General features: G+C 39.6%; 6 protein-coding genes and 1 pseudogene across 11 annotated transcripts; 4 read left to right on the forward strand and 3 right to left on the reverse strand.

Annotated features, from left to right (window-relative positions):
* Positions 1 to 909: 909 nt before the first annotated feature.
* LOC125207981 (uncharacterized) lies at positions 910 to 1,779 on the forward strand. The gene is made up of 3 exons (XM_048107511.2): positions 910 to 1,044; positions 1,138 to 1,199; positions 1,372 to 1,779. Exons 1-3 carry the CDS (start codon positions 987 to 989, stop codon positions 1,495 to 1,497), a joined length of 246 nt encoding a protein of 81 aa, XP_047963468.1. The 5' UTR covers positions 910 to 986; the 3' UTR covers positions 1,498 to 1,779.
* A 1,426-nt stretch (positions 1,780 to 3,205) lies between these two features.
* On the forward strand, positions 3,206 to 6,297 carry LOC125207919 (AT-hook motif nuclear-localized protein 11-like). Of its 2 annotated transcripts, none has more exons than XM_048107440.2 (6): positions 3,206 to 3,492; positions 4,169 to 4,604; positions 5,057 to 5,121; positions 5,319 to 5,444; positions 5,607 to 5,765; positions 5,892 to 6,297. In XM_048107440.2, exons 2-6 carry the CDS (start codon positions 4,202 to 4,204, stop codon positions 6,054 to 6,056), a joined length of 918 nt encoding a protein of 305 aa, XP_047963397.1. In that variant the 5' UTR covers positions 3,206 to 3,492; positions 4,169 to 4,201; the 3' UTR covers positions 6,057 to 6,297. The 2 variants fall into 2 exon arrangements, with proteins under 2 accessions (XP_047963397.1, XP_047963398.1); XM_048107441.2 differs by lacking the exon at positions 3,206 to 3,492 and adding an exon at positions 3,512 to 3,683.
* Positions 6,298 to 6,759: 462 nt separating this feature from the next.
* LOC125207922 (kiwellin-1-like) lies at positions 6,760 to 7,442 on the reverse strand. The gene has a single exon (XM_048107443.2). It carries the CDS (start codon positions 7,440 to 7,442, stop codon positions 6,879 to 6,881), a length of 564 nt encoding a protein of 187 aa, XP_047963400.2. The 3' UTR covers positions 6,760 to 6,878.
* A 1,269-nt stretch (positions 7,443 to 8,711) lies between these two features.
* On the reverse strand, positions 8,712 to 10,236 carry LOC148923273 (kiwellin-1-like). The gene has a single exon (XM_089060945.1). It carries the CDS (start codon positions 9,528 to 9,530, stop codon positions 8,967 to 8,969), a length of 564 nt encoding a protein of 187 aa, XP_088917071.1. The 5' UTR covers positions 9,531 to 10,236; the 3' UTR covers positions 8,712 to 8,966.
* On the forward strand, positions 10,157 to 10,885 carry LOC125207921 (kiwellin-1-like). Its single transcript, XM_048107442.2, has one exon. It carries the CDS (start codon positions 10,239 to 10,241, stop codon positions 10,797 to 10,799), a length of 561 nt encoding a protein of 186 aa, XP_047963399.1. The 5' UTR covers positions 10,157 to 10,238; the 3' UTR covers positions 10,800 to 10,885.
* A 361-nt stretch (positions 10,886 to 11,246) lies between these two features.
* Positions 11,247 to 12,790, forward strand: LOC125207917 (UDP-glycosyltransferase 73C6 pseudogene; annotated as a pseudogene).
* Positions 12,791 to 13,708: 918 nt separating this feature from the next.
* LOC125207918 (putative ubiquitin-like-specific protease 2B) lies at positions 13,709 to 16,054 on the reverse strand. 5 transcript variants are annotated; one of them, XM_089061901.1, is made up of 8 exons: positions 15,906 to 16,054; positions 15,351 to 15,515; positions 15,099 to 15,270; positions 14,810 to 14,977; positions 14,555 to 14,686; positions 14,393 to 14,474; positions 14,201 to 14,314; positions 13,709 to 14,100 (listed from the first exon to the last, which is right to left on the reverse strand). In XM_089061901.1, exons 1-8 carry the CDS (start codon positions 15,961 to 15,963, stop codon positions 14,023 to 14,025), a joined length of 969 nt encoding a protein of 322 aa, XP_088918027.1. In that variant the 5' UTR covers positions 15,964 to 16,054; the 3' UTR covers positions 13,709 to 14,022. The 5 variants fall into 5 exon arrangements, with proteins under 5 accessions (XP_088918027.1, XP_047963391.1, XP_047963395.1 ...); XM_048107434.2 differs by having other exon boundaries at positions 15,066 to 15,270; XM_048107438.2 differs by having other exon boundaries at positions 13,709 to 14,127; positions 15,066 to 15,270.
* Between the last annotated feature and the right edge of the window lie 25 nt (positions 16,055 to 16,079).

Consider the following 16,079-nt stretch of genomic DNA (forward strand, 5'->3'; position numbering starts at 1 on the left):
TTGATTACCGACTGTGGATTTAGCATGCGTATTTTGGGGTAGCCGGGTCGAACAACGACCGCAACATCCTCAATTCATCTCCCATTTTCAATGAGCAGTGCCAGGGTTCAGTCCGACCATCAGTTTTGTCACCAACGGCAATCAGCATGATATGGGCTACAACTTGGCGGATGGGATATACCCTAGGTGGTCCGTCTTTGTGAAGACGATCAGATGCGCAGCTGATGAAATGAAGACCTACTTTGCGGAACGGCAGGAGTCGGCCGCAAGGACGTGGAGCGGGCATTTGGTGTGCTCCAGTCCCGATGGGCGGCAATTAGGGGTCCGCGTTTGTGGCATATCGACTGTATTGCTGATATAATGTACGCTTGTATTATCATGCACAACATGATAGTCGAAGATGAAGGCGTGCAACTGACTAGTTGGGCCAATGACGATAAAGCCGGTCCAAGCCACGACGTGGCCACCCCCAATGTACGAAGGGGGTACCTCACGATGAAGCCGGCCGCCTCAAGGCATATACCGACCTTCGCCAAGTGGATGTTCATATTCGACTCCAAAAGGATTTAATTAAAGAGTGGTGGTCGCGGAAGACTGCACGACGATAGTTTTTTTTTATGTAATTTTTTAAATTTTGTAACCTTTTTTTGTACTTTTTTTAATTTAAATAAAATTCTCGCATCTGTGTCGTAAATTTAATTCCGTATTTTGCGTGATTGTAAATTTATTTGTTTTTTTATAATTTTGCTGGCTTATGGCTAGGCTATTATTTGTCCAGTTTCTTGTCCTGATAACGTGACAGGAGAGGTTTCTTGTCCTGATGATGTGTCAGGAGAAGTTTTTGACAAAAAAGAAAAAGTACAAAAGTACAATAAAAAGAACTTTGAGGGCTTAAGACAAAAAAAAAAATAAAGTACTGCCTGTACCTCAACTGTCCTAAATTGAGAAATTGAAATCCTAGGTTTTGTAATCGTACCCACTGGGCAATGTCGAAGAAGAACGATTTAGGTCGGAGAAAAAGGCTGTATGATTTCGATCTTAAAAGTAATGCCTTTATATTACGTTGAACTACTTTGCTTGTTTATTTAGTAATTCCGCTAAAATCAATTCTCTTTGTTGATTATCAATTGGAAACAGGAGAAAAAGAAGCCAAGGAAAAGAGAGAAAAGAAGCTAAATGCGAAGAAAAATAAGATGAAAGTATGAAATTATTCTTCAATACAAAAGCGATTATTGTCAATTTCGAATACAATATGTGACTATTTTGATTATCTGCATATTACTATAATTTCAGCTAGATTAGTTCTGTTTTTCATGATTTAGCATGCTAGATTAGCCATATATCTGATTATTTCCTGATGAAAATGCTTAGGTTGATGGTAGCAGCAGTAAGAAGAAGGGTGGGAATGGATTTCAAGTAGGAAAGAAAAACTTGAAAACGAGGATCACACCATTTGCCAAAGCTAAAGCTGCCCAAGCCATGGAGGTCGACAAGTAAGGTTACCGTGGGAATTGAATTAATTGACTCCAACAGAAAAAAGGAAATTTTGTCGAATCTCATAGATTGTAGCTTAGTAATCTGGAATGTTTGCACACTTCCTTCATCTATCATTGATGCTTTTTGTGTTCTTAAATTTTGGATTGTCCCGCTTATGTGGGAACATTGTGTAGATATTCTTGGGTGTCCCATAGTTGAGGGAACTCTACAAAAGGGATTATGACTTGTAGTTGACTGTGCGAATCTGGTTGAGAGTGCAGGAATAGTGTGACCTTATGTTTATGTCTTACGGCAGTTCCTTGAGGTCAAGAAAATCCCCCGTCTCACATGCTTGACGTTGTTGTTCTATTACTATTGCCTGTTGCTGTGTCCTATTGTAATTAACCATCTGTCTATGAAATTGTGAGAGCGATGATAGGAGGTTGTGCTCGTGCGATGGTTCTGATAACCTAACCTGAGCTGATGGTCTCTTCCCAGGGTAGCTAATGTTAGGACTATATTTCTTAGCAATATAGATGATGCTTAGGTGTAGCTGTAATCCCTCTGAAGTGGAATCTATGCTGCCTTGTTATCACCATTTCTGATGGTTAACATGTTTATGGTTGAATGCCACTCGTTCAATCTTAGCATAGAGAAGCCTAAGATGTGTATTTGTTGAACCGTCTCATCCCCTCATAGGATAGCACTTTTAAAATCCTAATTTTCCTCTACTTTGTGGGTGCCTAACGAGTAAGATACAAATATTATAACTAAAGTATGTCCTGGATTCATCAAGCATTTATTCATTTCAACTGCTATAGCTTAATCTCATTTTCTGCACTTGTTTAGCCTTAAAAGGGGGTGTTGTTTCGTGCTGGTAGAATTTGTGTGTGATAGAGAGTGAGAGAGGCAAGATGACACTCTCATTCATGGCAATTATTGTTACTTTCCTGCAAATGCTTCACACATGCCCATTTTAGTAGGAGTTCAATAATTTGTGAATCTAACTAAACAAGTTGGGACTCTAGTGCAATAATTCATTAATTATTCTTGCATTTCTCTAAACAAGAGTAGTTGTGTGGGGGAGTGGAGAGAGCGTTATCAAATGGGACCTGACCCTGGCCCGCTCGAACCCAGGTCCCCGATGAGGTCGTTTCAAACGTCTCACCTGTCACCTTCTATTTTCCCAATATGTAAGGGTGAGCGTGTATATTGTTGAGAATGCGTTGAACATAAAGCAAATCAGGCAAACTATTGATTTAATTTTATTAATTGGATTTTTTTTATTTAGATTTTTACTATTTTGATGCATAATTTTGTGTGCAGGTCCGACTTTGAAAAGGTTGATGAATTAAACCGTTGTTAAAATTGAAAGTTTTGTGTTTAAATTATAAAATGTCTAAAAACGTCAATGATTTTAATTGTGCTGCAAAATTAGGCCGAAATTGCCGAATAAATATGAATACAAAAGTCTCTCTATCTTGAAATGGAAGACGATTAAAGTCTACGGCCCACGCAAGCGAGTGGGCTTAAAGGTGTTAGTGATTGAATTGAAGTGTGACAATCACATTCACAATCACATTGGCATGACGATATTAAGATGAGAATTATGGACCAAGCACTCTCTTTTGTCCCGTTTCTCTCTCTACTCCAATCCTCTTTCCAACCATCTTCACAATCTCAACTATGTTTCATTTTTTATTACACCAATACAAAGATGAAGTAATAAAAAAACAAACACAATTTACATTATAGAAAGTCGGCGTGAAGTGTTGAAAATAATTCTCTAAATTTGTATCGATATCATTATTTTCACATGGAAATTATTACACAAGATTTGATTCGTGAAATGTAAATAGGTTTCAAATAGATATTTACAAAAAATAAATAGCTATATCTGACATGGAATTCATATATGTATTGCGGCAAAATATCTATTGGTGTTCTCAACCGGCATTTAGTCAGAAAAAAAAGAAGCAGTGCATATCTTAAGATAAGAACGCTTTCAAAGTTATGGTGAGTTCATCCATGCTTATTTTCTTCTTACTTTCACTGTTTATCTCTGCCAACCCTTTTCCATTTTTCAAGACCATGGCTTCCTTTTGCATTCATTCCTCAAGTTTCAATCTTTCCAAACCATTGTACATGTTTAGTATGTTTGCAAAGCAATGACGTTTTTGTCTGCAAAAGGGCTTCTGTTTCTTGAGGTTCTGCTTAAACATAGTTAGTGAATTGACAAGAATATGAGGATATATTGTTTTCAGTTTTAGTTTGTATGTGTGCCTTCAACTATAAGCATATTTCACTTTCTTTTTTTTGGTTTGGTAGGATGTGAATTTTCTTAATTATTTCCCCTTCATTTTCTTGATTCAAGACCTTGTAGTAATGAGTTCCTCTTATGAATGAAGTTCTTTTCATTTTCTCTGCTCATTGATTATGCCTGGGTTATTTCTTGAATCTTTTAAGTCCTTTATGTAAGTAGATTTTTTCGATGTTTTGCACGTTTGTTTGTTAACTTGTCTGCCCTTTTCATCTTCTTTGTCCATCTTTAAGGATTGTCAAAGGTTTTAATTGATGTGTTTGTGATTATCTGCTGAAATTCTGTGTTTTGATAAAGTGTTGTAAAATTGAGAGCTCGGTATCTAGATTTGATATGATTCTTAAAACTTTTTGACGGTTGGTGTTGTTGTAGTTGTACTAGGAGTAGAAGCCCCAAAGTAAATGCATGGATCAAAGGGATGCTATGACATTAGCAGGCTCGGGTTCGTATTACATGCAGGCCGAGTCTGTCACGGGGCTGCAGAGCTCACCTAGCTTGAGTCCAATGTCCAATGCTGCCGTGCACTTCCAATCCAACACCGGTGGCAGCATGAATGTCTCGTCTTTACCTTTAGATACTTCATCAGCAATGTCTGCTCATGGGGTTAGTGTAGGCCCACATGCTATGCAGCAACAAGGTGAACCCGTACGCAGGAAACGTGGAAGGCCACGCAAGTATGGCCATGATGGTGCAGTTTCACTAGGACTGTCACCCTCTATTTCTAATCCTACACCGATGGCAAGAGCAACTCAAAAGTGGAGAGGGAGACCACCGGGGGTTGGACGTAAGCAGCAGCTCTCGCCTCTAGGTCGGTTTTTCCCATCCTTTTTTAGAGTATTGCACTGGATTACTTATTACTTCCAACAATATAGCTAATTTATTTCAATCTTACAAACTATTGGTTTTTTTTTTTTTTTTTTTTGTCATGAATGAATCTGTACCTTGTATTTGTTGCACTATGCACTTGCTAGTATGGTTTTTATATAAATTCTTTTGGACTCCACATATTTCTGATACTTGGCTATCGAATCACTTGAGATCGCTACTATCTGGAGATCGATGCCTTCTTCTAGTGTGTGTTAAGTCAGTCTGGCTAGAATTTTTCTTGATGAATGTAATGCTGTTGTTTGACAAACCCTCTAGATATCATATCGACCTTTTAAGTGTTTCTGTATTTTACGATAACAATTCGGTTCACAAGATTTAAATGGAATATTTACTATTTCGCTGATTTTTCGAAGAACTAATTACCTTTTTCAGGTGGATCTGCTTTCAGTGGAGCTGGAACAATGACTCCACATATCATCAACGTTGCAGTTGGAGAAGTAAGTATGATTCTTTGCAATTTATGTCAAGAAATTATAGCCTTTTGCACTTGTCTTTATCATCCAGCCAAGACACTCCAACTGCATCTAGGTGTTATATTTGGAGAAAAATAATTTTTTTTATCATTACTGGTTAGTAAGATGTCTTTGCCTTTTCAATTTAAACAAAATGGTGATTCATAGCTATTCTGTTGCAGGATATCAAAAGAAAGGTAATATCTCTTCTACAGGGACGAAGAGGCATAGTTATCTTGTCGGGCGTTGGTTCCATCTCTGCGGCAAATATCAAGATTTCAAATTCTAGTGGAAGTGTCACGTACGAGGTGAGGTGTTAACTGAGCCGTAGGAAATTATATGGGGGAAGAATGTCTGATATCTTCATTAAAGGCTTGATAATACATATAGATTTGCCATTCTTTCTGTAGCTTGTATTCCAGGAATGGGTTCTTTGTCTGAAAGAAACCGTGCTTTTCATCCATCTGTAGGGGCATTTTGATATGGTAAATCTATCAGGCTCTTACATCAACGACATTGATGGTCCTCACGGTCCGACTGGTGGTCTTAATGTCACGTTTGCTGGTCCTGATGGTCGTCTCATAGGCGGCCCAGTCGAGGGACTTCTCATTGCTGGAAGCCCTGTTCAGGTGCCCTTAAAATGCTCTCTCGTGTTGAATTCAAACAACAAGCAGTTGATAAGTTAAAGATATGCTATCTTTCTCCTCTTTTGTTTTCCTTTTCCATTTTGTTTCATTGGTGATGAACTGATCCAGGTGATTGCTGGAAGCATGGTTGCTTTCACTAAGCCCAAAAACAAGGTGCCCGAAGATCTGGAACCTTCTGGAGACCCTCATCGTAGCACTCTTGGAAACTCGATAAATCCAGCCAATGTTAGTCAGAATCTCAACCAGATGCACGCATGGGCGAATTCAAGATGATGGATGTATATGAAACCGTTGTGTTGACATTAACTGAAGCCGGAATGAAAAGAGCAGTTTGGCTCAATGCATTTGTTTTTCTTACATGACATAGGCTGTCCTAAAATGTACATCCCTCCATTAAAAGATTTTCCTTGTACCTGCTGTATGAACAACAATAGTTGTAATTCATCTTGAGAGTACAGCTCAAGAAACATTTGTATACTCGGTTTTTACTATCAAATTGGGAGCCTTTTCTGAATCTTGATGAGTGCATTAATACATTTCTACACTCATGCATATATCACATTTATTACAGAAATATGTGTGAGGATCAGAGTCAGACCAAGTGACATTAAAGAGTAAGTATGTGTTGCTATCATTTCCCTTCTCCGCAGCATTCAGAGTCGTTGGACTTGTGGCATTTGTCTTTTGGTAGCTTCTTCCGGTTGATCTTGCCACCTGATTTAGAGGGTTTGGTCCTCAATTTACAGGATGAATGACACGACGAGAGCAGAGAAGACGATGAAGAGGAAGAACAAGAGAGACTGATTCATTTTTCTCACTAGTAAGCCTCATGATTTGAGCTATTTTTCATGAATGCAGACATTTTATAGAGATTGGAGGATACTGTTTATTATGATTTATGATGCCAAGGTGAATTTTTTTTGTTTGTGAAAAAAACAGAAGCATACATTTCATCACCCATGCCATGATAAAACTGTGACTGAAGTAAAACAAGGAATAACATATACTGTGTAGGGATCTTAACATGGTTTAATATATAGAGATAGTCATATTCTTGCATAATTTTAACAAATCATCAAGAATCAAATGATGTTACTAAGCATCAGACCATGTGATATCCAAGCCGCCCCATTCGCCTTGAGGAACCCCCAAGGCTTTCCAGACAGCCTTTGAGGCATCGACGATGTTGTTAGGACACGGAGGCTGATAGTCGTGAACTTCGTCACATCCCATGGTGGAATCACACTCATCCACCACCATTGCTGTCACACTCCGGCCATTGCCACTTATAGTCACATTGTTTAGGCATCTGCTCCCTCCGCTGTACCAACCAGTTGATAGCGCGACGACTGGAGTGTCATCAGAGTGATACTGATTGTCACATTCTGATGGACCGCCTCCATCTCCACCCTTCTGGAAGCTGTTGATGGTGAGAACTGCTTTCGTGCTTCCAGAGACGGGGGGAGAACATTTGTAAGTGGTGTAGAGCTTCCCTTGTTTACAGCAATCAGAGTCGTTTTCCTGGTTGCATTGCCCCGGAGGTGGTTTCTTTCCTCTGATTTTGCCACTCGGGTTGCAAGATTGAAGACGGCCCTCCAATGCCTGAGCAGTAAGGATGATTAGCAAAGCAAAGATGGCTACTTTCTTGAGGTTCTTCATATTTCTTTTAAGATTAGTATTGAAACACTAAATATTGGATGCAGAATGAGATGAAGTTGAGAAGTATATATAGTTTTATTTTTTGTAGAAACGCCAAGAAAGTACTCAAGGTATGTGACTATCTTGTGTACAAGATGACAGAGATACAGTCTCATGCTCAACTGAAATACCGTCGCAGTTGATCCTTTTTTCACTGTTGTCAAGACTCATGCATTGGCCTATCTCCTATTATTCGACCCCAAAACTTTGAACGAGGAGTTATGATTCCTATCATCTCTTCATTAACCTGGAGCAAAAATTTAATGTAAAACTTTAAGAAGATTTTATAGGTTTCAGCCATTTTGCTCATTTTTGTTTGTAGAATCCAGAAGCTAACCATCCATTAAATGATAAATCCGAGTTTTATTACCACAATCTTACTTTTTTCACTGCCTTGTATACTAGGAGTGTATTTTGAGATCAACCAATGTGATGAAGTCTTGTAACTTTCTATAAATAGTACCAATAGTAGTCTATATTTATTGCATGTATATACCTTGATAAGCTTATGAGGCTACATGGTTAGATTTTTTTGGACCAAAACAGCCAAACCTTTATGCGGTATGCATCAGTCTATACCTGCAATTCAATTCTGGGTCTGGTTATCAGGCCACTTTATTTCCGTTTCACCCCAGGCACTTCCAGAGCTTCCACACAACTTTAGAAGCATCAACAATGTTGTTGGGGCATGGCGGCTGATAGTTGAATCACACTCGTCCACTTCCATGGAAGCCACACTCTTCTCACTGCCATGAATGATGAATCGATTGGGGTGTTGTCTGAGTGATACTTGCTGACGGCTCTCCAGCGTCGTCATTGGTAGTCAGGACTGCTTTAGCCTGGCTAGTGACCAGAGGTGAGAATTTGTAGGTGGTCTGGTACTTCCACTTTCACAGCCATCAGAGCCGTGCTCCTGGTTGCATTAGTCTTTAGGCTGCTTCCTGCCACTTGGTTTGCAGGTTTTGGCTTCAGCGTCGACATGATCAGAACAGAGAAGACCAACAGTGCTAAATGCATATTTGTAGTGCTTGATAAGGTTAAAACATGGTCTGCTAAAAACTGAGCTAATGATGCGTTCGAGGATTTTCCTTGGTGGCATAAACAAGCTAATGATGCTAAATGGAATAGGTTGATTTTTTAACATGTTTGAATCTTGTAAGTTGTAAGATGTGAAAAAGACTGTAATATATTGAGTTTTTTTATTGGAAAAATATAAATGGAGAAACCATTTTCTCAAAGCTCGGACCAGTAGGAAAAGATTCATAAAAATGAACAAGAACTAGAATCACAGTGATTAATCCCATAGCATTTCAATCAATTGTGCTTCTTAAGAATTTTGATATACCCTTTTCACCATGGATGCAATGCAAAAATTAGTAGTAGTAAAAACTGAGATTGACAGAATATTCATAATATGATTTGCTAAGTACATTACACAATACTTTTACACATTTTACACAAGTTATAGAAAATTATCAGATAATATTAAGAATCCGACCAGGTGATATCCAAGCCACCCCAGTCTCCTTGGGGAACCCCCAAGGCTTTCCAGACAGCCTTTGAGGCGTCAACAATGTTGTTAGGACAGGGTGGCTGATAGTCGTGAACCTCATCACATCCCATTGTGGAATCACACTCATCCACCACCATTGCTGTCACGCTCCGGCCATTGCCACTTATAGTTACGTTTTTGAGGCATCTGCTCCCTCCGCTGTACCATCCAGTTGACAGCGCGACGACTGGAGTGTCATCAGAGTGGTACTGATTGTCACATTCTGATGGACCGCCTCCGTCTCCACCCTTCTGGAAGCTGTTGATGGTGAGAACTGCTTTCGTGCTTCCAGAGACGGGGGGAGAGCATTTGTAAGTGGTGTAGAGCTTCCCTTGTTTACAGCAGTCGGAGTCGTTTTCCTGGTTGCATTGTCCCGGAGGTGGTTTCTTTCCTCTGATTTTGCCACTCGGATTGCACGATTGGAGTCGGCCCTCCAACGCCTGAGCAGCGAGGACGATTAGCAAAGCAAAGAAGGCTAGTTTCTTGAGGTTCATCATCTTGTACTAGATTGCTGTATGTTTGATGCTGAAATGGGGCCATGTGATCTGTTTATATAAGCAACTTTAAAGTAAAAATTCCAAAAAAGTGCTCAGGGCATTCAACTTCCAACCAGATCATCAGTGCATAATGTGACATACTTAGAGTCATCATTTGTTACATTCTAGAGTTCAGAACTACTATTTGCATATAGCTTACAATTACATTATCAGTCAAAGTATATGCTGCTGTAGAAAATCAATATTTTCATCATCACGCCACAGACTGATAATTTGACCTAATTCATGAAAGTTTAAGCTTGGTTTTAAAAAAACTTGCCATAAAACTGTTGAAACAAGACAAACGTCCAAGAACCAACAAAGATTCTTTTCTTTTGATATTAAATAAAGAAACCAACGTTAATGGTAGTAGTACTTAATTTTATCACTGTTAAGTAAAAGAGTATCATTATTGTAATGATAAGATAGGTAAACAGGAGTTTGGAGAAACTTGTCTGAACATTGGTTTTTAGTGGCAGCTGGAGATCCAATCAAGGCCTTTTCCTATATGCAAAAGACAGAATATCACCATCTAAAAATATCAAATTTATTTCAGTTTTGACAACAACAATGGCTTCTTCCTTGTGATAAAACTGTATATAATAAACTCATGTATTTCACATCCAATATCAAGAAACTCTGATAAACACAACTAAAACTAGTGCCTTGATGATGAGGAACTGGAGCTTGGGAGCACTTTTTCTTGCACTAATATTCTCCCCTCACTTGTTAGAAGCTCGGCATCAAACCTGCAAGCCGAGTGGCAAAGTGAAGGGCAAGAAGCCGCCTCCAGATTACTGCAACGAAGAGGACGACATCTGCTGCATAAAGGGGAAATACTACACTACTTACAAATGTTCTCCACCAGTGTCTGCAGCCACGAAGGCATATCTCTACATCACCGGTTTTGAGAAAGGTGGAGATGGATACAAGCCGTCAAAATGCGAGCACAAGTACTACTCAGACGACACACCGGTTGTATCTCTGCCTACGGGATGGTACAGTGGAGGGAGAAGGTGCCTGGACAACATCACCATAAGTGGTAATGGGCGGAGCGTGGAGGCTATGGTGGTTGATGAGTGTGATTCCTCAAAGGGATGTGATGCAGACAGCGACTATCTCCCTCCGTGCTCCAACAACGTTATTGGCGCGTCTCCTGCTGTCTGGAGAGCGTTGAAGGTGCCCGTGCAAGACTGGGGTGAACTCGACATCACCTGGTTGGATGCCTAATGAGGACTTGTGCTATCACTTCTTTTTGTTGCATTCTCAATGTATGGTTTGATGTTTTTCATAATTCTAAGTAATATTAATCTTAATGAGGGATATTGGTTCCTACAGTTATAAAATTTTAAAATTGGTTAAAAATATCACAAACTTTACATTTCTTTTGTTATTTTTCATAGGTCAATCACCATATCCAACTAACTTAGATGAATAAATATGGCTTTCCACTTAATTTTTTATCCTACTTGTCACGATTTTAATAAAGTGGTGTAAAATATTATAAGTGTTTCACCGGCCATGTAGAATAAGTTTTTGCCGAAAATATCTTATTCGGATAAGTTTGAGAAATACTAATAAAATGTAAAATTTGTGATATTTTAGATCAATTTTAAAGCTGATAGTTGATAGTAATACCTGATTTTGGGCAAAGTTTTAGAGACCAATATCAGTTTCAAGTGTTTAAAAGGATCAAAGACTTGAGATTGAATACATCCATACAACAAAGTCAAGATGGCCGCTGAAATCCACGTTGTGTTGTTCCCAATGGTAGCGCCCGGCCACATGAACCCCATCATCGACATCGCCAAACTCCTCGCCCACCGCGGCCTCATCGTCTCCATCATCACCACCCCAGCTAACGCCGCCCGGATCAGTTCCACCATCTCACCCGCTCTGCAAATCCATCTCATCCAAATCCCTTTCCCCGCCGCCCAAGCCGGACTGCCCCACGCCTGCGAGAATATGGACTCTCTCCCATCGCTGGACACGAGCTACAAGTTCTTAATCGCATTCGACATGATGCAGAACGACGTCGTGCGGGCCTTCGAGCAGCTGCAGCCGCCCCCGAGCTGCCTCATCTCCGACATGGGCCTGCCCTGGACGGCCCAGCTCGCCGAGCAGTTCAACATCCCCAGAATGGTCTTCCACGGCACCAGCTGCACATCCCTCCTCGCTTCGCATCACAAAAAGGTCGTTCGCGCTGAGGCTCCCGACGCCGCAGAAGATGCAAAATCAGCCGTGATGAAGAAAGTGTGGGAACAAGTGAGGGCGGCGGAGAAGACTTCCTACGGCGTAGTAGTGAACAGCTTCGAGGAGTTGGAGGCGGAGAGCGTGAAGGAATACAGCGAGGCGAAAGGCGGGAGAGTGTGGTGCATCGGCCCTGTTTCCTTGTGCAATGTGGAGACCACGGACATGGCAAAGAGGGGGAACATCTCGGCCGTTGATGTGCGCGACTGCATGCAATGGCTCGATCTGCACGAGCCGGGGTCCGTGATCTATGCGGCTCTGGGCTCGTTAGCGCGCCCGACGCCTGAGCAGATGATGGAGCTGGCACTCGCTCTCGAAGAGACGAATAGGCCTTTCATTTGGGGATTAGGAGGAGCTTCGTCTCCTGCATTAGAGGGATTGTTTGTGGAGAGCGGATTCGCGCAGAGGACTAGAGACAGGGGCTTCCTGATTCGTGGTTGGGCGCCCCAGCTCGTGATCCTATCACACCCTGCGGTTGGGGGATTCTTGACGCACTGTGGATGGAACTCGACGCTGGAAGGGATAACGGCGGGGGTGCCGCTTGCGACATGGCCATTTGTGGGGGATCAGTTTGCAAATGAGAAATTGGTGGTGGAAATACTTGGAATTGGAGTGAGTGTGGGAAATAAAGTTCGTGTTATGTGGGGAGAGGAGGAGAAGGCTGGGGTGTTTGTGGCGAAGGATGCTATCAAGAGAGCTTTGGTGGTGTTGATGGAGGAAGGTGCAGAAATGAGAACAAGGGCAGGAGAGCTCAGGGACAAGGCCAAAATTGCAGTTGCACAAGGAGGTTCTTCTTATGTAGGACTCACTTTGCTTATTGAAGAAATTAAGGCTAGATTTTAATGTTGTACACCTCTCTTTCAATTCCAGTTTGTATTTGCTGATTTGCAAGGGTAAGAGAAAATCGATTGTAACCCATGATTATATATGTGTAGTGCGTTTGATATATAAGATTGAATCACATAACTGAATCATAGATGAATAATTATGTGATAATTAACCATTGTCACTCCTCTCTAACTAAAATAATCTCACAACTCAATACTAAATTACATCTCATAATTATTTTGTCTAATAAACCAAACAACCACTAGGAGTACATATTAATTACTTTGACTTGTTATAACCACCACAACGCTGTATAGTGTAAAATTACATTTGAAGTAAGTTTATTCGTTTGCTCTTTTCTTTTCGCCTAGCAGAGCACAATACAAAGTTTAAGATGTCTGTTGAATTAAACCAAACAAAAGATTACAGATCAAAATAAGAGAGAGAGAGAGAGGGAGAGAGAGTATTCATGCATTATTCATTTATAACTTAAAGTGCAAGCATATAATGTTAACATATAGTGTGCCAATTCTGAAAACCATATTGGTTCATCCGTCAAAACCATGTCTCCTTTACCTCACATTTTTTGCAGGTAAAGAGACAAGTAACCACATTCAAGTACCCATTCCATTTATAAAAAATATCATAGTAAATCAAAGGGCCACAAACAAGTAAACAAACAAGAAAACCCGGTGTTAACTCAAGAGAATATACTGACCGTCGGCTTAAAGAGAGCAGGGGATCTTCAAACGCGCCTTTTGCATATGATACGGCCAATACTTTCACAGTGATAAACATATCAGTATAACATATTGAAAATGATAACAGTATGAAATCAAACAGCTTTTCTCAAACAGTATGAAAAAATGAATATAAAGTACTACTCTATTTCTGCTACCATTGCTGCTAAGCTTTGCTCAAAGTTACTGTTGTAGCAGATAAAATTGACAAGTAACTAATAGAGAGAAGCAGACAATCAAATTCCAAAGATACGGATAGTAAGATCTGCATCTTTGTTGTCAAAAATCACTCGTAAAGATGTCAAGATAAGTAGCACAAGATTAGATACTACAATGTTTATAATATATACTATAATACTAGAAACAAGGCTATTTCTGTTCATAGTCTTACAATAATCTACATCATTATAGAAAATGGAAACAGTCATCCAAATCTTACTCCTAAAATTAGTTAGCCAAAATTAAAAAGACAATCATCATATACCTTCTTATTGCTAAATTTGACTGATTTTCAATACATCATTTACGAAAAGAACTAATATACTGATATCCTATCATTCAGAAAATTCGGTCATTGGGTCCAGTGATTTGGTAAAGCACTCCACATCTTTCTGAGTAAACCAGTGCTCTTTCATCTATACATCACAGATCATTGGGTTTAGTGATTTGGTAAAGCACTCCACATCTTCGTGAGTAAACCAGTTCTCTTTCATCTATACATCGCAGGTTAGAAAGTAACCCTGCATGAGACCTTGAATCCAAAGAGCTGCTTTAAAAAAAATGATAGGATGATGAAATAATAGGAATACTTACAAAGTGTGTGCAGCCTTTCGAGAAGCTAACATTATCATAGGCACTCTTTAGGAATTTATATATGTAGTAGAGAACAAAAAATCCACACTCCTCGCTGTTTTTCTGTTGGGGCACCTGGAATCATGCACTCATTCGAGTGAGTCTACATACTGAATATTGAATATTAGGTACGTGGTAGATGAGTAATGTGACCTTAGGACTTAAAAGCGGGAGTTTCCTAATTAGTTCCTTATTCTCCGGCCGTTCTTCTGTTTTAAATATGTCAAAGACGAAGCTGTAGAGAAAAGGGAGATTAAAAAAGCATGACTACATATCCTAGAAAAGAACTTCACTTTGACCAAAAGAAAAATTTACTTTCTGATTCCAGATTCTAGCTGCTTCGAATGTGCATTTTGCAGGGAATCTAGCAACAGCATGCAGCGGCGTTTAGATTTTGCCTCTGAATTTTCACCAAAGTGGCAGAAAATCAAAAGAAACCAATGACCCCTGCACAATACAACGCCAGTAAGTGAGCCTCAGTGAAATGAGTATATGCAACAGCATAGCCTTTAACTGAACGGTAATACATTCATAATTATAGTGGTTTCATCACAACAACGCAATACATACCACTGAACAATCGGAACAAATACATATTTTTTCGAGAATATATCCTTTCTTTTGATCCAACTCAACACTTTTGATTTGTGAGGTCCTTTAGCATGCAAGGAAAACCACAAAGAGTCAAGATAAGTAAACTCAGTCTTCTCCTCTTCTGAGAGCTTTCTCCACATATTCCTACATCATCCAAAGCAACAGGTAAAGATAATAAATATATACTCCGTACAAAAATATAACAATCATACAAAAAATATGACAATCATACTCTATGTAGATTTCAAACATTTGAGAGCCTAACTTTCCAGTCTCCTGACCCTTGGTGGTGCTGCCACACAGCCTCCTCGATACTCTACCATTACAAACAGATGTGTATACAATGACACAATCACTTTCCTCTATTTCTGCCTTCGATTTATTTCTCTCATCCCTAGATCTTCTGCTTGCCTTGGCAACACATCCAACCAATTTCCCTAATCAAACATTAAGCCTACAATATTTTTCAAATATCCAAAGCAAGAAGCCTATAAGAAAGCCAGATTGTGCAACATACCAGCATTTAGCACGGCTGTTTTCTTCTCCCTCCTGAATACCCTAATTGACCTCTGGCGACGAGGAATCTTATTGAAATTGAATACTCCATCTACATGGATAGTGGACATATAAATTGGATGTAACTTATAATTACTCCCCAATTTTTCTATACTTCCAAGTTCTTCTGCAAAATCAAATTCAATCATCAGTATATACAAGACGATTCGGAAAACAATACATGAACAAGAGATACTATTACATCTAGCATCTCACACACCGTTCACACACATAGATTGGAAATTTTTCGACTGCTAAATCGAGCACAGTTCATCACATATAACGATACAACACCTATAAAATCAGTTGCTAGTCTTCGCGGAAACGAAGACAAGCGACAATCCGTACAAACAAAATATCAGCAATAACGAAACATTGACGTTATTAAACAGAAGCATATTGAGAGAAACCGATCAAAAAAAAAACCTAGCATTTTATGAAACTAAGCTAATCGATCGATTTGTGCATGCTATCTCAAAATTCAACAAATAAAGTTGTTCATGCTGGCGTGAAGTACCAGAAACGTCGTCGTCTGAATAATCTGCGGCGAGTTGGGGCTGCTTTCGCTTCGTCATTTCCGTGGTTCAGTGTTCTTTACTATGGAGTGTTAGTATTTTGGACTCGAAGATTAAAAAATTGGGTTGAATAGTAGGAGAGATAGGAATAAAGTAAGAAAGATAAAAAAAAATTA

This window comes from Salvia hispanica, chromosome 6, assembly GCF_029641045.1.
Source record: "Salvia hispanica isolate PSC_SH4W2 chromosome 6, Shi_PSC_v1, whole genome shotgun sequence".
Lineage (NCBI taxonomy): Eukaryota > Viridiplantae > Streptophyta > Magnoliopsida > Lamiales > Lamiaceae > Salvia > Salvia hispanica.